Genomic DNA, 24026 nt, shown 5'->3' on the forward strand with positions numbered 1-24026 from the left:
GGAAAGTGAGTGGAGGAGGGAAGTGTGCTCAGATCACCAGCAGCACGAAGGGCCCACTTGAGCTCAGGGGCCACACATTTAAAGTGAGATTCCTCAGCTCAGCATGTGTTCAGCTGTGCATTTGCAGGTAGTGTGTCGGGTCAGAGTTGCGTGTAACCAGGGTGAGCGTTTGTTAGGCACGTGTGACTATCAGGGAGAACAGGGCAAGGGAGTTAAGGGTGTGTGTAAAGGAGTGATTGTAACAAGGGACCCTGGTCCTAAACTGAGTAAGGAGGGGATCAAGGGACCCTGGAAAAGGTGGAAGAGGGTATGTGACCTTACAAAGCAGCATGACTGGAAGTGAAGAATGAATGAGACCAGGAGGGCTCTCTGGGGCCTTCTTAGACTCAGGAATTTTGACTCCCATATTCTGTTACATCATTTGACTTGGAGCCGCACCCTCTGCAAATGGCTTTTGAGCTTTGCTTTTAAATAGTCAGTCCCTGCAGTTATAGATGAGGTCATTAATGAAGCAGGTATGTCATCAGGAAACTTGGATTAAAAGCCCATTAACTGAACTGCTGCTGAATGAGGCACACAGAGAATTGTATTCAGGAAGCTGGCAGCCCACGTCAGGGAGTCCCCTGGGAACTGGGTACATTGCCCAGCCTGTGTCTCCCTGGCTTTACCCATAAGGCTATAGTCCTAAAGTGACCTTTGACTTTACAAAGTTTAGGGATTAAAAAAAAAATGACCCTTTATCTGAGCAAAGCCTGTCTCTTTCTAAACCCAACCAGGAATAGAAGTGGAGAAAAATGTAATTTCTGTGGGTTGAACGGAGTTGTTTTAAATGTCTGCAGACTTCTTGCTTCCCACTCCTCAGGCCTTTTTTTGTGGTTTCTTTAGAAAAATGTGAAGTTACGAGCCTTGTTCTGTTTGCTAGCCATCACCAAGCCTGAGGCCTGGCACGAGCCTCAGCCTGCTTTCTGTGTCAATAACCAGGGCAGCAGTTCTTGAGAGAGATGCACTGAAAAAGAAAAAAAAAAAACATTTAATCAGAGATCTTTCGAACACTGGCTCTATTTGTTTTGTGATATGGGGCATATTCACTCTGATTCTCTGAGTTTGTTTCTGCATCTGTAAAATGGTGTTCACAGTACCTTCAGAGGGGGTCGTAAATAAAAGAACACAAAAAAGTGCTTCATAAACTGGTGTGCTGTTAGTGGTTTTATGCAGAGGACATCCAGGTAGTTTTCATCTCTGTTAATAAATCATACTGTGATAACAGTATGAGATAATAGACTTTTGTTTCTTTAAGAATTTACATTTGAAAGATTACTTTTATTTACAAATTTACAAAATTTACAAAAATACTTTTATTATTTAATTTATAAATAATTTATTATTTAATTTATAGAAATGCCTTTTCTTTCCCCCCACTGGGGGAATTAATTAGGTTTGTTTATTTTTTGAGGTGGTACTGGGGTTTGAACCCAGGACCTTGTGCATGCTAAGCATGTGCTCTACCACTTGAGCTATACCCTCCCCCTTAGAAATACCTTTACTTACAAATTGTTTATGTTTGAAAATTACTTTTGCCTTCCTGGGGTGCTCGGGGACCCAAAAATCCCTCATAAATGATCCATAGAGTTTGTTTCCTGAATTTTTCCTGCAGAGTAAAACAATATTTTTAAGGGAATTTTTTTTTGTTTTTCAAAGAATAGGATACCATCATGCTTTCCTCAAAATTGGCTTTGTCTTGGATTATAAAAGTCCGTCTTCCCATCCCAAGGCTTCTTTTGCACACTGCTTGTTTCTTAGGGTCCCAGCTCTGCCACTTGAAATAATCTTAAAACTGGATGTTACAGAGAGCCCAGAAACTTCTTAGAGATAGCAGAGCCTGGTTGGGATGACTGACTGTAAGGGAGGGCACTGGAGGAGCCAAGCCAGTGGTTCTTGGTCCGGCTCCATTTTGCCTGTCCAGGTTGGCTCTAATCACTGCCACCTGCTCAGTATCTCACTGCTATCCTTTGAGCTTGGTTAATCCTGTCTACCTTACTCCTCCTGGCCCCACCCTAGCAGGAGAGGGAGACTCCCAGGACCCTGAGAAATCTGAGGGAAATATTTTGAAGATAACCTGAAAAAGCTTCCGTTTGGGTAGATTTGAAATGAAAACAGGGTTCAGAAATCTGGAGATTTCTCTTTAAGTATTGCATTTAATGGCCCCTGTCCATACTTAAACAGACCTTGAAGAGTGAGGAAGAATTGACATTCTGAGCGTGTTTTATGGGAAGCTAAAACTAACATTTACGGTGCCTACGGTGCCAAACTCCTTGTCTGTACACATCATCGCATTACTGTTTCATGCTTAACTAATGATCGCTCTATAGAAATTGACAGTAATTCGGAAGAAATATTAATATATCCCCTTATTACTAAAACAGTGTTGTCTGTTAAACTAAGCAGTCTCTCCATGTACTGTTTAGGTAACAGCTGCTTATTGGATGTGGCCTAGGTACCAAAAGACACACTTCCATCTCACTGGGTTACACATGTGTTGGGGAGATACTTAATACTTGCGGTAGTTATGAAAAGCAGTAGGTAGCAGCTTTCTTACTGTGAGAGAGCAGCAGAAGTGTGCTGGGTCTGTTAGGTCCATGACCTTAGACAAATAACTTGAGTCCCAGTTTCCTCATTTGTGAAATGGGGATAATACCACATAATTTTGCAGGGATGGCTACAGGAATTTTTAAAGATTTAATGCCTATAAATACCCAGAAGAGTGCCTGGAACATGATGGATACCAAATACTTGGTAGCTGTTGTTGTGGTTAGTTAGTGAAAAGCATAGAAATAATGTAACTTAAACACATTAGAACCTGTCCCAGCAATGTTCAGTATGCTTTTGACATTACCTTACGCTTAGCGGCAAATTTTTGTCTTTTAAGGGTGAATTTGATTTTGGAAAATGGCCAAAAATCAGAGTCATTGTAGGTACGGATATTTTTGTTGGTGGTGCGACCTGAGAAATGGGATGTGACCATCTGGTAATATTTATTACAGGCTTTGGAGACAGTTCCAAAAGAAGTGTTCCCAATTTTTTTGAACAATGAGCCTATCATTGGAAATATGTGATCTTTGCAGATGAACCTACTATATTTGTAGTTTGAAAATCGCTCATTTTAGTCTGTCCTACTGAGTGCTAGGAGGAGTGACATAGCCCATAAATGCTGCGGGAGAGCAGAGGAGGAGGGAACCAGACCAGAGTGGGTTGCTTTGGGAAAGCCTTGAGAAGCTGGGACTTGAGTTGAACCTCAAGGGAAAGGTAGGATTTGGAGTCAGGGAAGAGGGATGGCATTTCTGAGTATTTCGGGGGCGTCACAAGAGCAAAGCAGATGTAATTCGGTTTATTCAGCAAATGTTGATGGAGTACCTACCATGTGCCGTACCTCTGGCTGAGCTTGGGAACTCAGATGAATAGACACTGCTCTGACTTTTGAGGAATACTGGGGAGAAGCGTGTGTGATAATTACAACACACAGTAGAGTGGTAGAGAGATACGAGGCGACAGTGGCAGGGCAGAAGAGTGTACCTAATCCAACGTACAGGGAAGGAGTCAAGGAAGGGAGAAAGGAGGTGAGGTCAGGCTGACTGACGTGGTAGGTTACTGTGTAAGAAAGGAAAATGATTGGGTGAGACCCAGTCAAGGTGGAAGCTAAGGATTTGAAACTTCACAATGTAGGAAACACAAAGCCCTTGAAAAAGTATGAGCAAGTATTTTGGGAGAGATTAGAGAGTTGGTGGTAAGCAGAACGGATTGGAAGGGTAAGAGCAGAAGCAAGGAGAACATTTGAGAGGCGTTTTGCAGCAGAATAGGCTAAATGTGAGAAAGCCCTGACTGAGAAGAATGGAGGAGGGCATGGAAAAGCAGAGGAAAAAAATCATCAAGAACAAGTAGAACTCTTGACTGACATGTCATGGGAAATGACAAGGAGTCATGTTTATAATGAACTTCGGCATCTGGGAGAATGGTCATGTTGTTAAACGGGGATGAGGGGAGGGTGAATATGATATTTAACATGCCGCTCGGAGACTCACAGAGCCTGGTCCTTTGGGAAAGCGCCGAGGCCCTCTCTTAGCCCATGTCTATCAACCCTCCCTGCCCCTCACCATCTCTGCATCCAGACCTAACTGCTTTGGGTTTTCATTGCAGCTCCTCCACCCCCGCCACCCATGATCCGAAATGGTGCCAGGGATGCTCCCCCTCCACCTCCCCCGTACCGAATGCATGGGTCAGACCCCCCGAGCCGAGGAAAGCCCCCACCTCCGCCCTCAAGGACGCCAGCTGGGCCACCCCCTCCTCCTCCACCGCCCCTGAGGAATGGCCACAGAGATTCCATTACCACTGTCCGATCTTTCTTGGGTAAGTAGCTAGCTGTTTCAGTCTCATAGTTCCCGTGGTGACCTCACTAATTTCAGTGGCCCCTGTAGAGTGGGAGTGGTGGCTGGGTGTCCTCTGTGTACTGCAGTTCCTCTCCTGACTGTCTCTCAGACTTCTGGGTCCCATCCATTGACATCCCTTTCCTTAGGCGGAGTCTAGACCTGGTTCCTTTGGGATAGCTTGAAGTAAAAGCACAGTGATTGTGCTAACTCTAAAGCCATTCTCTTACTCCCCAAGCCTTACTGTTGTGGTGAGCTTTTAGGTCAGAGAGTGATCCTCTTCAGGATTATTGAGACAGGAATTGCATATCATCCCAGGAAAAAGAGCTCCTTTCTGACCCTTTAAAAACAAAACAAAACACTCTGTATACAATATTATCTAATAATCCAAAGCCACTGACGAGCTGCATTACTTTGAAGAAGTCACTTCATTTTTCTGAACCTCACTTCCCTTATCTGTGGTGCAAGGAGATTGACTAGATCAGGAGTGGGTCAGGTTAACTTTTCCAAGGTTATAAATGAATCTTAGGCCCCACCTAAGAGAGACTAATTCATTACGTCTGGGATGGAGCGCCAAGTAAAGGTTGTCCAGAGGGTGTTGTCAGACCCTTTGTTGACGTCTAGAAAGATCTCTATACGGCCCCGTAGATTCTTTTGTTTGTTTTATGAGGGGAAGATAATTAGGTTCATTTATTTATTTCTATTTGGAGAATGCACTGGGAATTGAACCCAGGGCTTCATGCATGCTAAGCACACACTCTGCCACTTGAGCTATACCCTCCCCCTGTAGATTCTTTAATGGTTGACTCTTCTCTGCTCCTGCCCTCATCTGTTTCTGTTAGGTGGACCAGTGTTTTTTCTTTGAAAATATGCCCTTTGGAATGTGATCAAGCCACACGCATAGAGGGACCATGGAGAGTGGGCGTGGGGGCCACGACCTGGCTTTCCCAACCACGTGGCAGAGATAAATGAGGGTAGCCTGGGCCAGAAGGGAATTATCTGGTCAGCTCTCTCACTAGCTGGTGACAGATATTCCCGTGTTAGCTTAATTTCTGCCAGTTTGTGGATTCAGTTCAGTTGGTTTCCTTTGGTGATTGTCTGTAGGATGACTGTGTTACTGAAACACAGAACTATATTTCCTCCTCCTCCCATGCAAACAGCTGGGCTCCTTTCCTGGTATGTGCCTGGTTTTTGGTGAAAAGATGTAAAGAACTAATTCAAAGACTCACTTCTTAATGTAAAGAGCCTTTGAACACGTCTTCTGTGCTTGCGAGACTCTGAGAGTAATTCTCTTCCTGTGCTCATGAACCTTGCTTTCGTGAGCAAGGCCAGCCCTTTCGGTACATCAGAAAGCACGGGAGACTAGTCCAGGGAGGGTCAGACCTGGCACAGAGGCATGGGAGCAGAGGAAGGGTGACAGGAATTAACACTCTGTTCCTTCTGCAGATGATTTTGAGTCAAAGTATTCTTTCCATCCAGTAGAAGATTTTCCTGCTCCAGAAGAGTATAAACACTTTCAGAGAATTTATCCCAGCAAAACAAACCGAGGTGAGAAAGAAGAGTCATGAAAGTTCTTCCATGATTGCTGAGGATGTAGAATTGGTGTACTTTTCTTAGGTTAAAATTAGCTTCCTCATCTGCATTTTCTTAAAAAAACAACAAAACCTCATCCCCAGATTGTAAAGGTTAGCTTAAAGAGCCTGTCTCAAGCCTGTCTCTCCTTTTAGGAATGTTTAAGGTATTCAGGGTCTGGTGGGTGACCTTATGTATGTGGTTTTTATTTTTTATTTTTTCAGCTGCCCGTGGAGCCCCACCTCTGCCACCCATTCTCAGGTGAAGCCTGGCTTGGTCCTGTTCCTCAGGAAAAGGATGGACCCTCTCCTCTTCTCAGATGGTCCCTTCCATTCCCTGGAAACCTGCATGACAGCTCCTAACGTGTTTCTCCAGTGCAACCGACCTCTAGACTCCCGGCGTCCTCCCAGCTCACCTCCATCTATGCATCTCGTCTCTGGACTTGGTGACCGGACTCTTCACATTGACAGTAGGGTCCCAGACCCTGCATCCATCCCTCCTCTGTGAGCCCCGCTAGCCAGATGAGGAAGAAGCTTCCGTGTGTCTTGCTTTCCTCCTGGGGAAAGGTGCCTTGTTGTGATGCATTAACTCATTGTTGGGGCAGGGTGGAGAAGGGGACCCCTACCTTCTCCTGCCACTGTTGGGGGAGCTTGGCGGGTTTATTATATTTCATTAGTTTATGAGGCTGGCATGAGCAGGACTTCGAAGGGAGGGGATGGGCATTTTGAGTGAAACAGGAAAGGAGTTTGCAGAGAAGTGATCTGTTTTAAAGGTCATGTTTGGAGAATGGGCAAGGAAATGGGTCTGCTTTGATTTGTAGCGGTTATTTTGGTTTTGCTCTCACCCCACCCCACACCCCTACCCAGAAGTAAGTTGAAGATAACACTAAATACTAATCACTTGAACTAAACATGTAATAAAAAGGGTGAAATAAACTAAGGATCCATTTAGAGCCAGTTACTTCCTCCGCAGCACAGGGACCCTCTGGGGCTCCCTGCTCCTCTTCCTCAGGTGCTGAGGCTGAGGGACCTCAGCCTCTCACCACCTGTCCCCTCAAGGGAGCAGTCCCTTTCATTCATTCGTTACTGATTCACAAGTCCCAGAAACCTCTAGTGAGAGGAAGATAGGACCTTGGCCTTAACCTTGACCATGAGGCTGCCTCAGTCTTTTCTGCCTGGCCCAGAAGGCCACTGACCTTTCAATCCTGTTCGGAAACTTCAGCCCCCGATGAATGCCCCAGGATGACAGAGAAGGGAAGGGTGAAGCAGCTCGGGAAAGGGACCAGCTCTGCAGGCTAGGAAAGACTTGAATGGCCCACTCATTCTGAAGGTCACAGCCCATCTGACTGAGCAGGCTCTCCCTGTTCCTTTCTCCAGCACTCAACCCCCAAGACTGCAGGGGTTCACACAGCAGAGTAGAGAAGGGTGAGGAAGCTTATGGGGTAGTCAAAGACCCCTCTGTGCCAAGAAGCACAAAAATTTTGGTGAGGTGTATGTCAGTCCAGCTGATCTTCCCAGGCAGCCAGCAATATGTCGTTTCGTCTTCCAGGTTCTCGTTAAAGAGCACAGAGGAAAGGGAGGTTCCCAACCTATGTAGGAACTGAGCTTGGATCATGGTACAGGGACTTGCCCTTCTCCTGCAGCACGGTGGAGCACCTGGGCTCCATGCACCGGATGGTTTGGTTTACTCAGAGTTTGGAGTGAGAGCAGAGAAGCCATGGCTGTTCCTTGGAATGGAAAGTCAGTGGAATGTTTCACCAGATACATCCAAGGCTTAAACTGCCCTAGGGACCTTTCCAATCTGTTGGGTCGCAGACTAAGGGTCTGTATATGGTGCCCAGTGAAACCCAAGTCTTCCCAAGGCTAGATAAGAGAGCTCACAGCTTGGGTTATTTCTGTGGGGTCTGCAATCCTTGGCCGTCCCCTGGACTTTAGGGCAAACCATGATTAGGTCTGTCACTAGACTTTTTCTAATCAGTCTTTATTTATCATTCTTATTTTCAAATCTGTTAGCAGTTACCTCCCAGCCTGTAGAGCTGAAAGAGGGGACGCTAGTGGAGGGAAAAGGAGAGAGTACAAGACTTGCTACTGCAGCAGACTTCCAGGGTAGATGCTGACCGGTTACTGAACTTGGACTGTGAAGTCTTCCCATTTATTTTTGAAATGGGAATTGATGCCTTTTGTACAACGTTATCAAAGTGTATCTTTTTTCCCCCCTCTTTACTCAAACATGGATCATCAAAACAAGCATCACGTGTAAAAGCCAAATCCCAGCTTTTCATTGGGGCTGGTATCTTCCTCCCGTGTGACCTGCTGCCCACCATAGTCCCCAGCATTGGGACCATGTCACATGGGTCTTGATTGTATCTTCATTTTCTTGGCCTCATGAAAAACGGCCTGGGACTAGATCTAGTCTGGTGGATGTTCTTCAGAGCATGCTGATGACCCAGTACCTATTTCAGTGTCTTTGCCTTATACATTATTTGGTCCCTCTGTTAATAACAGATTTATTATCATGTGTATTTACTATTGAAGAATGGGACTGTGACCCTCGTAGTTACTGATCTATTTTGTATGCTGTAAAAAGCTTGTAATATAGGTTTAAGGTGGGCTGGCTGCAAGAGCACTAAAACTTCTCACCTTTTAAACTGCTCTTTTTATCTGCTTGTGGGAATGCCGTCTCTTCAGTGGAAGATTGGGTGGTCTCATGTTGAGGCTGTTGCCCAGTCCCGTTAACCCCCTTGTCCCCTCCCAGCAGGAAGAGACCTTGCCCAACCAAGCATCAGGAAGCTGTGTTAAAAGCCCCTGTGTGGGTTTGGTTTTATGATGTTTTTCTCTCGGGGGAAAAACTTAACAATTGTTTCTTACTGCCCTTTCTGGGAAACAGGGCAGTGGCCTCCAGGTTTTTAAATGAGCTAGGTGCCCCTCTTCCCCCTTTTCTCTGGTCACCAAACCTGGATCATAGCACTTTGATACTCCAGGTGTGGTTTTCTCTCACGTGGGGATTCCCTCCAGTGGCAGAGCCGGGGCCCGCAGACTGAGAGCACGTAGGGTGCTGTCCCACCTGACGGACGTGAGGCTCCCATCTCCAGAAATTCACCCCAGCCCTGGCCACAGGCAGAGGCAAGAAGGCTAGCCGCTGGCCACTGCCCTAGGGGCATCCCCTCACCCCGTAGCTTCCCAACTTGAAACCCAGATTTACCTCCAGGGAGAGGTGAGATAAAATTGTAAATAGACTTGCTACAGAGCAACTCAGGGTTGGGGTGTGTTTTAATTCTCCTGATCACTTGAAATAATCTGTAGGCTGAGTGCTTATGGGAGTGGGGGAGAAGTGTGACTTCAGGGTCCTTCCCTTCTGCAAAGCTCTGGGGGTGGAGTGTAGGGCATCTGAGGCCCTTTGATAGCACTACACTGAGCTGTCTGTTCTGGAAACCCAACCTATGATCAACTGCAGATCAGATTCTTCACATTCCAGTTGTGGTCTTTCCTTCCCTATTGAATCTCAATGCCTGGCTATCCGTGGTCAAGGTGGCTTTCTTTAGGCCACTCTGATTTAGGGAATGGGAGGCGTTACAACTCTGCCTTCAAGACTCATCTCTTAAAAAGAAAATGAAACAAAACTCCAACCACCTTCAAAACACATACAAAAAAAAAAAAAAAAGGATAACTGTTTAACCGAAGGAAGGGTTTGGTTCCATTCAACTCCACGTTCATTGTGCCTTTACTTGTGTTAGAGTTCTGTGCTTTCTTCCTCTCCCTCTTTGAAGCAACTAAAATCTTCCTTGATAACTGCTGTTTCCTTCTTTCTACTCTTGTTTCTAACAACTTAGTGAGTTCCCTCTCGGATTGTCTTAAATTTCATCCCACTGGTGGCAGAGGGGGCCGTGGCTTGTTGTCTCGTGTCCTTTCCCAGGGCGACCAGCATGGGAACCATAGTCAACACTGAATAAAAGACTAGAGTGACATGTGCGAAGAGTGTGTGTGTGTATGTGTGTGTGCGTCCCTCTTTGTCCGCATGTGGATCAGTTTCTTTTAAAAAATAATTTATTGTATGATTTCTTTTGGAGTTGTTTCTGATTACAGTGCTCCATCTCCTGATTAGCATTGATTTTTTTTTTTCTTCCCCCTTCTACAATGTATAATCTGGTCTCAGGTTGGATTCTTTGGTACATTTCTTTCTCCTGGATGCCGTGCAGTTTAATTAAACCTTGCTTAAAAACAAAAACAAAAAACCTGAAAAACTGTGTACTCTTGTCTGGAATACCGCCGAGAGTGGTGGCGCAGAGCGGAATGGGTCTGTCACCTCAGGTTAGGGTAGTGGTTTGGACTCCAGATCCTCTGAGAAACTAGATAAACTAAGGGCAGAAGCCTCTGCGGCTTCTTGAGAGTTTTCTCTCCTTTCCTGCTGTGTTTTGAAAATCACAGATCTAGTTAGCTGTGCTGACTGGGTGATTCTGAGAGAGTTGGTCCTTATTTATGTCGGCCACCTAACTCCCCTCTGCCCAGGGTTTCCAGGAACCCAGGAGACCCTGTGACCTATGTCTTTATATCCCTAATGGTTCTTCCCACCGGTGTGCACGGTAGCTTCTCACACCGAGGTGTGAAGAAGGTGAGGGCAAAGCATACGGACTGTGTCTATTTTTATGTGGGTGGTGGCTTTTTTTTTTCCTTCACTGCTTTTTAAGTTGAAACCTTAGCTGGCTTTCTTGAACTTTGACTTGAGGTGTAAAAATTGAACCAGACAGTCTGTGCTTACAGAGGTCAGCTGACATAATCACCACTAAGACTTAATGAGCTTAACTTGCACTTTCATCACTAGCAAAGGTCTTGAAGTTATTTCCCATACTGATTCATATTGGGTGTATGTCTGAGTCACTCTCACATAATTTAGATATAAAAACCTAGGGGCGTGGGTGGAAAGGCTGCCTTTCATTTTCATCCATACTTGCCAGATTGGCTGAATTCCTGATTATTTGACCCATCATTGTTATTAATATGATTAATAAACTACCTATTTGTTAATTTAATTGTTCCTCCTGTGAATTTGAATAGCCCTCAAATGGCACTTGCCTAAATGACCCTCAACTGCCTAACCCAATAAGCTTTCTCTGTCCTATTGGGACGGTAGTGCTAGTCTGTATGTGTGGGCATGCACCCGCCAGTGCACACAGGCGTTCACACAGACACACACAAGGATGCTGGACAGGTCCTTCGTGTGTGATTTGATTCCTTCTCCCACGCTACTGTGTATAAATTAGCAGGTGATAAGGACACTAGGTTACCCACCTCAATTATGAATGAGACATAGCTGCTTATGGTGAATGTGCCTCTTGAGTATTTCCTGGCCCGAACCAGCCACAAACTGCAACTCACTGCAAGGAAGCTGCCTGTCTCAGACTTCCTGTTATTCTGCAGACAGAGGTAAGAGAACTAAGATGTCAACCTCAGGATCCTAACCACCCCTGAGGATAACTGTGGGGAAATGCCTCATCTTTGGCCTCACCAGAGCCCAGGCTGTATCGGTTTCATACATAATTGAGTTCATCCTCTACTTCTAGGTTGAGGGGTGTGAGATTTAAAGGACTGTATGCTATCTGACCACAAAAGTTCATGCAAAAAATGGATATCTGCTTGGCAGGAATGTCCTTTCCATTCACTCAGCCAAGCATTTATTGCATACTCTGCCAGGCACTGACAATATGAAGATGAAAAGGACATGGTCTTCGCTTCCAAGGAGCTGAGAGTCTAGCAGAAGACTTAAGGACAGCCACTGGGAAAAACCTATGTGGCTTATTAAAAGGCTTTATGGTAACTAGCCAGGGAAGCCAGGTGAGCGGCATTCCAGATGTAGGAAACAGCACAGACAAAGGCACAAAAGTGAGAAACAGAACGATGGTATGTTTGTCATGTTGCTGGAGTACTGGAAAGAGAAAAAGCTTCAAGCAAGTAACCTTAAAAAGAGGCCTTTCAACTTGGACATTCTGTGATTCTCTGTCTGCTTCCACAATAGTCATTTACTTGTGTAGGCTTTTCTTGGACCAGTGCTGTATTTTCTGGCGAATGTTTTCACAGGCTCCATCCAATGTGCATGTGAAGTACCCACGGCTTCCTCTGCTCCCTCGATCCCACTGTAACCGAGGTAGGTAGGTTGTTCACCACCATCCCTTAAAAAGGCTTCCTAGACACTTGTTACCATTTCTGGTTATTAAGGACAATTTTTAGGTGCCAGGTTATAAAAATAAATATGAACAGTGAAAGCCGCTTCCTAGGTTCTAGTGCCCTATTAAAAAATCAGAAATACCATCTGGTGGGAAAGCTGCCATTCTGTGATAACACCGTCTCCATTCATGGCAGCCGATGTGCTTCACTCTTGTAGTTTTCAGCTCCTAGAAAGCCTTCCCAAAATGAGTTCCTTCACCACCTCCCTCTACTTTAGAACCTACATCTGTCTAGTCCTCCCCCTATGTTTAATGATCAGGAGTTTGATTTCCTGTCCGACTTCCTGAGTTCGAATTCCAGTTCTTCCACTTACTAGTTGTGTGACCTTGGGCAGATTTATTCAGCCCTTCTATTTCAGTCTCCTCATTTGTAAAATGGAAATAATTCCAACTTCACGGGGTGCCTGTGAGAATTAATAAGATGGTAAAATACCCGAGCTCAGTCCCTGGCATGCACATAAGTACTCAGTATTGACTCTTATTAATCTCCTAAATGAACTAACTACAATTAACTTGATTGTAATATTGTAGTTTTCCTACGCCCTGGCTCTATTGTTCTATATCATTTGACATTGAAGGGTGAGCGATAAGTGTTTACCATCACCTAGAATTGGGTTCTGGCTTTTAACAGAACCTGAGGCTTAGCTGGGTTATTAGCTCTGGAAGCTGGCCTGTAAATTACTGCTCTAATTTATATTTTTCATTAAAAGCTCAGCTTGCTATTTCTTTTATAGCGGTCTTCTCTGGCCCCGAAACCCTAGTGTTTAGCCATAAAAATTTTTTTTAATTAGGGTCCATAATTCTCTCCACTCTCCACATTGCGTAGATTAATGGGATTAACGATAGGAAGGTGCACAGAATATCATATTCTCAGTGACAAAAGCAAAGGCCTGGCCCTCTTTCATCTTTGAAACAAATCAGGGAGATACTGCGATGAAACATAGTGTCTTTCTTTATGCAAGTGTACAACTTCACAAAAAAACACTGGCTGGGGAGTCAGGAAATTTGGGTCCTAAACCACCAAGATTTCCCTGACCTCTAACCCTCTGCACATTTGCTTTGCGCCTTGCAGGGGTGAGCATTAGAAATGCAAAGCATCTAACATCCTACCTGGCACCCGGAACCGCCTAAATAATGGTAGGTATTATGTAGTAGCTCTCTGAAACTCTAGCCCATTAGGATAACGAAAACGGGTGAGTACGGCAGTGAGAAGGGGCACGAAAGAAAGGCGTGGAAATACAGTCGCGAGCGGCGAAGACCACATCTCCCGCCAGGCTTTGCGGCGGGGCAGGCCCGCCTTACTCAGCGCCGCCCAGGCGCAACCGCGCGTCTTTCCGCGGAGGCCCCGGATGTAGACGCCCGTGTGGGCTCAGTGGGCGCGGCCTCACGATGGCGCTGAGACCTGGGGCTCTCTTATTGGTTGTGCGCCTTCCGGCTTGATTGGATGTGAAGGAGGGGGCGGTGGCCAAGGCGCGCGGCGCTCCGGCGACACCCAATCAGAAACGTGGCCGGGCTTTGGCGGGAGGCGGGAAAGCTGCGGCCGGGCAGATTTGGCGCGAGTGCGGCTGGGCTTTCCGGCTGCAGGTGTGGAGTGTGTCCGGGAGTTTGTGGTGGAGACTCCCTGAAGCTGTCTGCGGGAGACGGGAAAGATCTGGCACTGAGGTGACGCAGCCCTGTGAGGTGGAAAGGAGAGGGGGCCCGGGGCTCCGGGGTCAGCAGAGCTGGGCTAAGGGCTGTGGCGAGGGCCACGGATTCCGATGCAGCTCCAGGTGGAGTGAGAGGAGGACAGCTCAGATCGCGGGAGGGAGAGAGAGGAGGCCGGGGTAGGGAAGGGAGAGGTGCGTCCTCGGAGTCGCCTGGCAGCTGTGCTGAGTGCTGCGGGAGGGAGATGTGGCGGAGTGGGGCTGAGAGTCGGGTAGAGCGGGGACTGAGTGCAGAGTGAGGACTTGGGGAAGACGGTTAAAGTGGGAGGTTGCTGGGCTAAGCTGAGGATAATGATCTACCCCGTGCCTGGAGCCAGGGGATTAGAAATCCTACAGAAACCAATTATGATTAACTTCTTACTGCACCGCTCAAGTGCTTAAAAAATTGGGTCTGGAGACAGAATGCCTGGTCTTACATCCTGCTTTGCTGTGACGTTGGGCCTCTCTGCCTCTCAGTTTTCTTATCTATAAGTTAAAGATAATAATAGTACCAATCTCTAAGGTGGTTGTAAAACTTAAATGAGCTTAAATGCTCATGACAGCTTTTTACACGTAGTAGGTGGACAAGGTGTTCGCTCTTGTTGCAAAGATTTGGATGAGACGCAGAACTAAATGCTAAAATGTTGTCATAATATAATTTACTCATGAAATGGGTGTTGATCAACGGTATAAGTTCTGTGTTACTTTTACTTCACTTTTACATATTGACTGGCTGTCCTGTTCTCTTTTGTGCCCAGCTGTGTTGCCATCATGCCTCAAACCCGATCCCAGTCACAGGCTACAATCAGTTTTCCAAAAAAGAAACTGTCTCGGACATTGGACAAACCTAAAAACTCGGGTAACAGCAAACTAGAACTGACAAATGTCCAGGCCATACCCTGTTCTCCTTGTGCAAAACTTCTGCCTCTCAGCCCCAGAAAACGTCTAGGTAAGCTATCCAATATTTAAATACAACTTTTTTGACTGTTAGCTCTTGACCTCTTTCTGCAATAAGATGCCTTTGAAACAGCTTTCTGAGTTTAGTTAAGACCACTCTATTCCCTTTGGTTATTTTCAGAATGGTCACTAAGTGCTTTCTGAACTTCAGAGTTAAGCTACTTATTGAAGTCCCTTTCTGAACTACTTAATAGATCTGATCTTCAATTCCTTGATAACCTTGTTTCTATTGGTGTTTTAAATGACCTTGCAGTTTAGTTATATAGTATTTTGAAACTTGCCTCGGTTGTTGTGAAGTTAAGAGAAACGTGACAGTTCTTATTTTATAACAGTGGTTGGTAATCCTTGTTTTAGATCATCTGTTTTTTATTAGGGGTGATTTGGCAATATCTGGAGACATTTTTAGTTATCATAACCGAGGGGGTGCTACTGACATAGTGGATTAAGGCCAGGGATGCTGCAATGCACAGGACAGTCCCCGACAATGTAGAGTTATTTGGCCCAAGATATCAATGGTGCCCAGGTTGAGAAACTCTGTTTTAGAGCAATCCTAGAATTTAATTCCACTAAAAAACCCACTTGGTTTCTACCAAATAGTAGTAAGACTCAGTAGTGCCATCTGGTGGCCAGTGTTTTCTTCTGGATGAGAGGCATTTTATTTTGGTGGTTCTGGCTGAGGTAGAAAGAAATTCACCTCTTTCTGGGGGGATGCAGGGACCTTCCCAAGTCCACTGCTAAGAATGACCACGTTTTGATTTTAATACATTTCAGGTGACGACAACCTGTGTAACACACCCCATTTACCTCCCTGTTCTCCACCAAAGCAAGGCAAGAAAGAGAATGGGCCCCCTCGCTCACATACCCCTAAGGGGCGTAGATTGGTATTTGACAATCAGCTGACAGTTAAGTCTCCCAACAAAAGAGAACAAGCCAGAGTTCACCCAAACAAAACACGTTCCTCAATTCGAAAATGTGAAGACATCACAACAAATTCTGAGCAGAGATGTTCGCTGGAGAAGGAATCTGCGTGTATGAGACTGTTCAAGCAAGAAGGTTCGTTCTTACGTGGCAGCTGTTCACGCAGCCTCGTAAACAAGGCTGGCGATTCCAAGTGAAACCCAGTGGGTCTTCTCGGTCACCTCTGTTGTGTCTAATTGTCCTTTCATGTCTGGCACAGGCACTTGCTACCAGCAAGCAAAGCAGGTCCTGACTACAGCTGTCCCGGATCAGCTGCCTGCCAGGGAAAAGGAGATGGATGTCATCCGGAATTTCCTGAGGGAGCACATCTGTGGGAAAAAAGCTGGAAGTCTTTATCTTTCTGGTGCTCCTGGAACTGGAAAAACTGCCTGCTTAAGCCGAATTCTGCAAGACCTCAAGGTACATTGAGAGCCTGAATTATGCTCTTGCTAAAATGACACTTGATTATTAAGGGTTAAGAAAGAGTAGAAGTGCTTAGGGGATTGAAGTTTCCCCCCCAGTAAGACACTTTTCATTTTCCTGTCTAAATCTTTCCCAGTGAAAGTGGAGCTTATTCTTTTGCATGCTGTTAACTCCTTAAAGACACCCCAGGTTCTATCAAATTTTTATCCAAGGCAAAGTAACTTGTATGTTTGCATTTTTCTAGAAGGAACTGAAAGGCTTTAAAACGATCATGCTGAATTGCATGTCCTTGAGGAGTGCCCAGGCTGTATTCCCAGCCATTGCCCAGGAGGTTTGTCAGGAAGAAGTATACAGGCCAGCTGGGAAGGACATGATGAGGAAACTGGAAAACCATATGACTGCAGAGAAGGGCCCCATGATGTAAGCATTGCTCTGCTGCATGTTGCTCTGTGAAAATCTGCAAGGTCTATTGCCCACAAACTCGCCTTCTTGCCTCTTGAATTTAATCCATTTGTTCATAAAAAGAACATTTCCTATATTTGCTTTAGGAGAGGTAGTTACATAAGCTTAAAGGGAAAGAAGAAAAGAAGGGGAAAAAAACCTTCTAATTTTAAATTGGGAAAAAATGTTTTTAAATGGAATGCTTGAAAAACCTGTATGTTACTTTTTGGTGATGGCAGGGGTATCATCGTAACAGTGACTGGAGATAGGACATATTGGGATCTTCAAACTGGTCTCAGCTATAGGAATGTGACCTAGAGTCAGCCCAGATCAAACAGTTTGGAGAGTTAAGAAGGTTAATGGGATACTAATTGTTTCTCTTTCTATGTAGTGTGTTGGTGTTGGACGAGATGGATCAGCTGGACAGTAAAGGGCAAGATGTACTGTACACACTGTTTGAATGGCCATGGCTAAGCAGTTCTCGATTGGTGCTGATTGGTTAGTACCCTGTTGTTAATGTTACTTGGTGGTCCTAAAGACCTCTTTTTTTTAATCTCTTCAGTTTATTTATCACCTATTATTTTATCTTAAACCAGCTTTCTGCTTATCAAAATAAGAAAGTTACTATAAAATAGTAACCTTAACCAAGGCAAATCAATTTTGTTAACTCTGAATAAAAATGATAATACTTGGGAGGGATAGATTAGGAGTTTGGGATTAATGATATTTGTTACTATATATAAAATAGATAAACAACAAGGACCTGCTGTACAGCACAGGGAACTATATTCAATTTCTGGTTATGAGCTATAGTGGAATAGAATCTGAAAATATATATATGTGTATACATGTATAACTGATTCGCTTTGCTGTACATGTGAAACTAATATTGTAAATCAACTATACTTCAATAAAAAATAAGAATTAAAATTTTTTTTTCAAAAATAAAGATGTGACCAATGATTCAAAACAAAACAAAAAGACGTAATACTGCATTTCAGAGACAATTGGTTTTTAGAGTGTCTGATCCTGCTTCTCAGTGAACAATTCTAAACCTACCTTGAAAAGAGCATTGTATGAATATTGTGTACACCTCACCTAATGAGTATTGGGGGGGTGGGGGCAAGTGGAAAGCAAACTGGAATGCTGGGTTATAACTGGAAATTTTATTCAGCTTTCAGAGGATTTAGTTTTCCTTTTAGGATGTTTTGACCAGTGGTGATTAGTGTTATTTATCTCCTCCTCAGGTATTGCTAATACTCTGGATCTCACAGACAGAATTCTGCCAAGGCTTCAAGCTAGAGAAAAATGTAAGCCACAGCTGTTGAACTTCCCACCTTACACCAAAAATCAGATAGCCACTATCTTGCAGGATCGACTTAATCAGGTGAGTGCTAACTGTTGTACCAAGTTCTGTGTTCCTTGTATCACATGTGAAAGGGAAACCTAACAATAGGTCTAAAATATTTTGCTTTGATTGTTACTCCAAGGGAGTTCCTAGGAGCCATCCATAGTGAGAACATTTTCATATGAATTTCCACCCATTGTTCCATTTATTGGATGCCTCAGTGTTGGAATAAAAATAATAAGAGTTAGAGGAATCATCCACATGCTTCTCTAATGGCCTTTAAACACAGGGCCTGAAGAAGCACTTTCTCCTTTGTAAATGACCAAATAGATTCTATTTTAGTTTAGTTTTGCTAATTTAAGTTTCAGTTGCTTTTTTCCCCTTCGTGAATCTCTGCCGCATTCCTACAAAATACTTAAATGTATAAACTCTCCATTTACTTATAAGCAGAAAAGGCATCTCTTAGACCCTAAAGGTTGGTGCATCAAGTTTAGACTTAAGTGTGAAAATACTTATGCAGAGGGGGAATATTCTGGTTCAAACTATCATCTTCTGTGTCATGTCCAAAGGCATCTAAAGATCAGGTTCTGGACAACGCTGCTATTCAGTTCTGTGCCCGCAAAGTCTCCGCTGTTTCAGGAGATGTTCGCAAAGCGCTAGATGTTTGCAGGTGAGTTATGGCACTGTTGGCTGCTTTTATTAAAAAAAGAAATGCTGCTAATTGTCTCATGTAACTCAAGTGAATGTGGCTTACGAGGCTCCATTCTGCCACTTTTTATGCTCAGAAAGGAGGACTTGTTTCTCAGTGGGGAGCTCTGCATTTCCACCGTGTTAATGTCTGAAACATTATCAGTCCATTACCTACAGAGGGAGAAACAAATGAGATGTTGCTGGCACTCCCTGTGGTGATTATAGATTGGTTAATTACATTTGTATTAAAAAAGACTCCAGTTTACTTTTCCATTAGCTGGTCTCAAGCAGGTTTATTTATGGACCTGAACCATCTTTGCCTTGAGACTTTTTTTTCCTTCCTTTGCTTTTGTGAGCACCCCTTCCTCCAGTTGGTGGTCCCCCACAGTTGTACTCCAGGTCTCTCTCTCCCTTCCCACCCCCCTGCCCCTCCTGCTGGGGGAGCCTCTGTGCTGACTGATGAAATTTCTTCCTTCCCAGTAGGGACACTGGGTCCATTAAAATGATACTTGCTGTGCTGGCCCGCTGGTCCAACCTCCCCCTACTGCCATGCAGAAGATCCAGGTCTGGCTTATGGCTTCCTGTGGGCAAAGTAGTTTGGAGAGAGCAGTGGGAGAGTAAGCTCTTCCTATTGCTAGATGGTGTGATCCTGGTTTTGAAAGTTTCCCCTAGTCAGCAAACTACTTGGGTAAAGACTGAGGCTCTGAGCAATAGTGATGTAGGCCGGTGTGGTTTAGCCTACACGTATCCTGTGTATATGTAACAGCGGACTCTCCTTTTAGGTCTGCTGTGGATGGGTGGTACTGGCTTTCTTTAGTCAGTCACCCACACTACATATCTTCCCCCATCCATGACATTTTTTCTTGGTCCAAAATGTTATCATTGGCTCAATGTATGATCACTTTTTTGGCATCTATAAGAGGAAACCGTGTAGTGTTGCAGTTTCTCAGATTCCCTGGTCCATGAATTATTTCAAGGCAATTCAGTCTTCTTAAGCTGAGACATAATCCAGTTTTGTTTGAGGGCTTTAAAATTATAAAACATGTTGCTTTCTGTTAATGTGACTGTTTTGAGCTTGGTGGTTTGGTGGAGTGTTTGGTTTGGCTCAGCCTAAATTAATTTTAGAAATTTTTTTTTTATATAGGAGAGCTATTGAAATTGTAGAGTCAGATGTCAAAAGACAGACTATCCTCAAACCACTGCCTGAATGTAAGTAGTTTATCTCCTTTCTGTCTTCCTTTATAACTGGAGGCTTAACTTTCCTGAGGAAAGAGGTAGAAAGATGAAATGAGCATAGTTAAATCCACACTCACCCCCTCATGTGTGTGTGTATGTGTCTGTGTTTTGCATCAATTTCATCTACTTTATTTCAAGCCTGCCTGCCAGTGCTATAATCCATGCACTACTGGAAATGAGTTCTCCAGGGTGTTACGTGAATGGTTGGGACAGAGTAGTTTTCTTTCCAAGCTCTAAGAATGAAAGCTAGACAGTAAGTTTGCATCAACTTCTCTCTGGGTACTTACATTGAGTTCACCTTAGGTCTCAGAATAGGTGAAAGCAAAGCCTGGTAAATAAGGGTCACACAGGGAAAGAACTGAGTTTCACTTGGAATATTGCAAGCCTTTCAACAAGTGGAAGAGGGTGGAGTTTCAAAGATGGTATTGCAACAGTAAACTACAGGCTATCACAAAAATGACAGAATTAATTTTCTTTTCCCTCAACCTTGTTCTCTTAGCTACAGCAGATGTCAAATGGCCATGAACTACATATCTTGTGTTTAACATCCCCTGTTAATCTTTAGAAACAGGACAGTCTGATTTGATTGTTTCTTCCTTCCCTCCTGCACTGGTTAAGAGTTACTAAAATTGTTTCTAGCACTATAAATATAGTTCCACAGAAAACACTTTTTTCATCAACTTGTTGAAAGAAAATTAATAGAAGTATTTCAGAAGGAGCCAAACTTAGTGGTTAAGTTGATGGTGGGTAATATTTGCCAGTGCACAGTCTAGATACTGGCTTCTCTTCAGCTTTTCACAGGATTCCCTTTTTCCCTACCAATAACACTTAGGCTTGTCAGTGGCCCCTGTGAGCGCCTCTGGCACACATAACTAAAAGAGGTAGTGAATTCCTGTCTTATGATGTCTGGTAGGTGTGGTTAGCTTTTAATGGTTCTAGAAAGCTATAGGGAGACTGACTTCAACCAGATGTAAGAAGACACTTTTCAATAAACAGCACTAATTGGACTTTGACACAGAGTGGGCGCCCCATTTAATGATACTCAAAAGTTGGACAGGCGACCACTTGCTGGGATTATTTTAGAAGGGGCTCAGCCATTGGGTAGGGAGCAAGAAAAGACCTAAATTCCTTTCAACTTTAAGGTTCTGCTTCTTGGTCGCGGATCTCCAGTTTCTCCTCTACAATGAGTCGTCGGCAGTGTCCCGTTTGTGGCAGTGACATCGAAGCAAATTTTTGTGGGACAGCCGACTTGGTCTCAGGAAGTAACTTTAGGCAAAGGTTGTTACAGAGCAAATCCCTCCTCTGTCTTGCAATTCCAGCATCTCCACACAATGAGGCCGTAGTCCTCTACACCTTGTTGGCAGCCTCCCAACCTCCAGCCTCTGAGATGGTGCTATCTGCTAAGATATCCAATGCCATTTTCTCAAGTGTTGCTCTACTGTAGATCAGCCCAGGAAAGTGAACCAAACCTCAGAGGTCATTTGGGGAGGCTATCCAGAGGACATATGTATGATTGTCCACATTTTGCCACTCAGTTGATTCAAAATATTAGGTAATTTTTCCAGCCTTATAAAATTACCAGGCCCCAGGGTGGAGTATAGCTCAGTGGTAGAGCGTGTGCTTAGCATGCACAAGGTCGTGGGTTCAATCCTCAGTACCTCCATTAAATAATAAATAAATATAAACCTAATTGCCTCCCCCCTAAATAAATAAATGTAAATAATAAAACCTAATTGCCTACCCCCTAAAAAAGTAAATAAAAACTTAAAAACAAAAAGTTAAAAAATAAAATTACCAGGTGCAATCATCTTTGCTTCAAGATTCTGTTATCCCTCTTGGCCTTTGAGATATCAGGAACTTCCAAGGCAGAGTCCATTAGTTCTCCATCTGGTCCTTATTCTTTCATGAGGTAGATTTTGTCTCTCTGACACTAAGTTGCATTCTACAGGATAAAGCAGCTCACCATTCTGCCCAGAAAAAGAATAACCCTACTTTCCAATTCATCTCACATTTTGACATCTTTCTGAGGATCACGCTGTCTCTCATCCTTTGGCTTCTAGTTACAGAATTGGAACCTCTGCCACCCCATGACTGCTCTTGAATTTCTTTCAACTGAAGCTTAGTATCATCTGTCTCAATACCCACAATATTAAAAAAAAAAATCTAATTAAGCTTGATTTATTTGCTTTATAGGTAAATCACCCTCTGAGTCACTGGTTCCCAAGCGGGTTGGTGTTATTCACATATCACAAGTCATTTCAGAAGTTGATGGAAACAGAATGACTTTGAGCCAAGATGGAGCACACGATTCCTTCCCTCTTCAGCAGAAGATCTTGGTCTGCTCTTTGCTGCTCCTGACCAGGCAGTTGAAAATCAAAGAGGTCACTCTGGGGAAGGTTAGTTGGGAATCTCAGCAGATGGAGCTGGGGTGGAGATGACAATCTGCTTTGCTGAGCAGATATTTTCCAAAAGGCCTGTCTTGCTCTAGCTGATATGAATTAAAAATGGATCTTAACAGTAAGAGTAAGTACTGGTATCACATAAAAGGCAGCTGACTTTATTTCCCTTGGGTTGTGGTTGAGAATTTACCATTAATCTCCCCTTCACTTCTGCCTCTCCCTGTGAAATTTATAAAGCCCCTTTCCTGCATTACAGGATAGGTTTTTGGCATTGTCTCCATAATGCCTTTTCAAGGATTTTATTGAAAAGAAGGAGAATTAGGGTATTCCGATAACTGTTTTGCAAACCCAGACTCACATTTCTTAAAGGATCACAAGGTTACAAGAAATATGACTTACAAGCAACATTTGTTCTCCCTTGTTTCCTCCCAGTTATTTGAAGCCTATAGTAACGTCTGTCGCAAACAGCAGGTGGCAGCTGTGGACCAGTCAGAGTGTTTGTCACTTTCAGGGCTCCTGGAGGCCAGGGGCATTTTCGGATTAAAGAAAAACAAGGATACCCGCTTCACAAAGGTACAGTGAACTGCTTATTTGTGACATTGCTTTTAATCGTCCTGCTTTGGAGAGCTTACCTTTCGCTAAAGATTTTTAATGGACTGCAATTAGATAAATAATTTTTTTGTTAAGGTGTGTGAAGACAGGGCTGTAGTATGAATGAGATTTTTTTTCAGGCCATTGGAAAAGCAGTGTTTAACTTGCTTGCCTCTTGTGAGACAAGTTTAACATGGTAGAAGCTTGCATAGTAAAAACTTTGCGAGTTCTCCACTGTGAAAATTCCTTTTCTCTTCTTTCCAGGTGTCTTTGAAGATTGAAGAGAAGGAAATAGAGCATGCTCTGAAAGACAGAGCTTTAGTTGGAAATATCTTAGCTACTGGATTGCCTTAAATTCTTCTTTTATACCAATACCCACCTGAAAGTATCCAGCCAGCATTTGAGAGAGCGATGAAGTCTTCATTTTAGTACTTTATACACTCACGTCTGAAAACAAACATGACCTTTTTTACCTAAAGCTGATAAAAATTTAATCTATGGGTTCATGAATACTAGCACAGAATAATATCTTTAGGTCTTATTATGTTCATGCGTAAAAAACTATGAAGTAGACCCTTTTAATTACATTTGCTACCTCTGTCACTAGTGTGTCGCTAACCAGGAGGCTTGCAAGTATACAGATTTATGTTGTGGAAAATGCACATATTTACTTCTTAGTTTCCTCAGACATTAGTGTATTTTAAAGAACTTTGGGACTAGACGAAGAAGAATGAAAAAGGATGACACAGGAAAATAAGTCCACGTGGAGATTTGGAGGACACTTTGATCAAAGAATATTTCTTTTTGGAGTGTTCCCATTGCAAATACCTCCACATTGTGACATTTTAAAGACTTACTGAGCTTCTTGGGCACTCCCAAGGTTGTGGGGGTGCTCAGGAGAATGTGACTTTACAGATTGTGAATATATTTATTTTCAAGCTGCGTTCTTTGTCTCTTTAAGCAAACACATTGCAAGAGAGCTCAAACTTGCAGAAAGCAATGTGACAGTTCCTCCCCCAGACTATCCCACAGCCCTAGCTGCCCTCAGACGAAGCCATTTCTTTCCAAACACCTTAGCTTGGGGTAGTGTTTTTG

General features: G+C 43.8%; 2 protein-coding genes across 5 annotated transcripts in view; both read left to right on the forward strand.

The window, feature by feature from the left end:
* WIPF2 (WAS/WASL interacting protein family member 2) overlaps positions 1–11016 on the forward strand; it is a 40244-nt gene extending 29228 nt beyond the window's left edge. For all 3 annotated transcript variants that reach the window (XM_031468158.2, XM_010991791.3, XM_064496055.1), the window contains exons 6-8: positions 4192–4401; positions 5865–5966; positions 6215–11016. In XM_031468158.2, coding sequence (XP_031324018.1) covers positions 4192–4401; positions 5865–5966; positions 6215–6255 — 353 coding nt within the window. In that variant the 3' untranslated portion in view covers positions 6256–11016. The remainder of the gene's footprint in view (positions 1–4191; positions 4402–5864; positions 5967–6214) is intronic.
* A 2721-nt stretch (positions 11017–13737) lies between these two features.
* On the forward strand, positions 13738–23873 carry CDC6 (cell division cycle 6). 2 transcript variants are annotated; one of them, XM_031468154.2, is made up of 12 exons: positions 13738–13869; positions 14648–14838; positions 15618–15899; positions 16024–16223; positions 16471–16646; positions 17059–17165; positions 17915–18054; positions 18585–18685; positions 19850–19914; positions 22135–22337; positions 22773–22913; positions 23196–23873. In XM_031468154.2, the coding sequence occupies exons 2-12, from the start codon at positions 14661–14663 to the stop codon at positions 23283–23285; spliced, it is 1683 nt and encodes a 560-aa protein (XP_031324014.1). In that variant the 5' UTR covers positions 13738–13869; positions 14648–14660; the 3' UTR covers positions 23286–23873. The 2 variants fall into 2 exon arrangements, with proteins under 2 accessions (XP_031324014.1, XP_031324015.1); XM_031468155.2 differs by having other exon boundaries at positions 16474–16646.
* The last annotated feature ends 153 nt before the right edge of the window (positions 23874–24026 follow it).

This window comes from Camelus dromedarius, chromosome 16 (assembly GCF_036321535.1).
Source record: "Camelus dromedarius isolate mCamDro1 chromosome 16, mCamDro1.pat, whole genome shotgun sequence".
In the NCBI taxonomy this organism is placed as follows: domain Eukaryota; kingdom Metazoa; phylum Chordata; class Mammalia; order Artiodactyla; family Camelidae; genus Camelus; species Camelus dromedarius.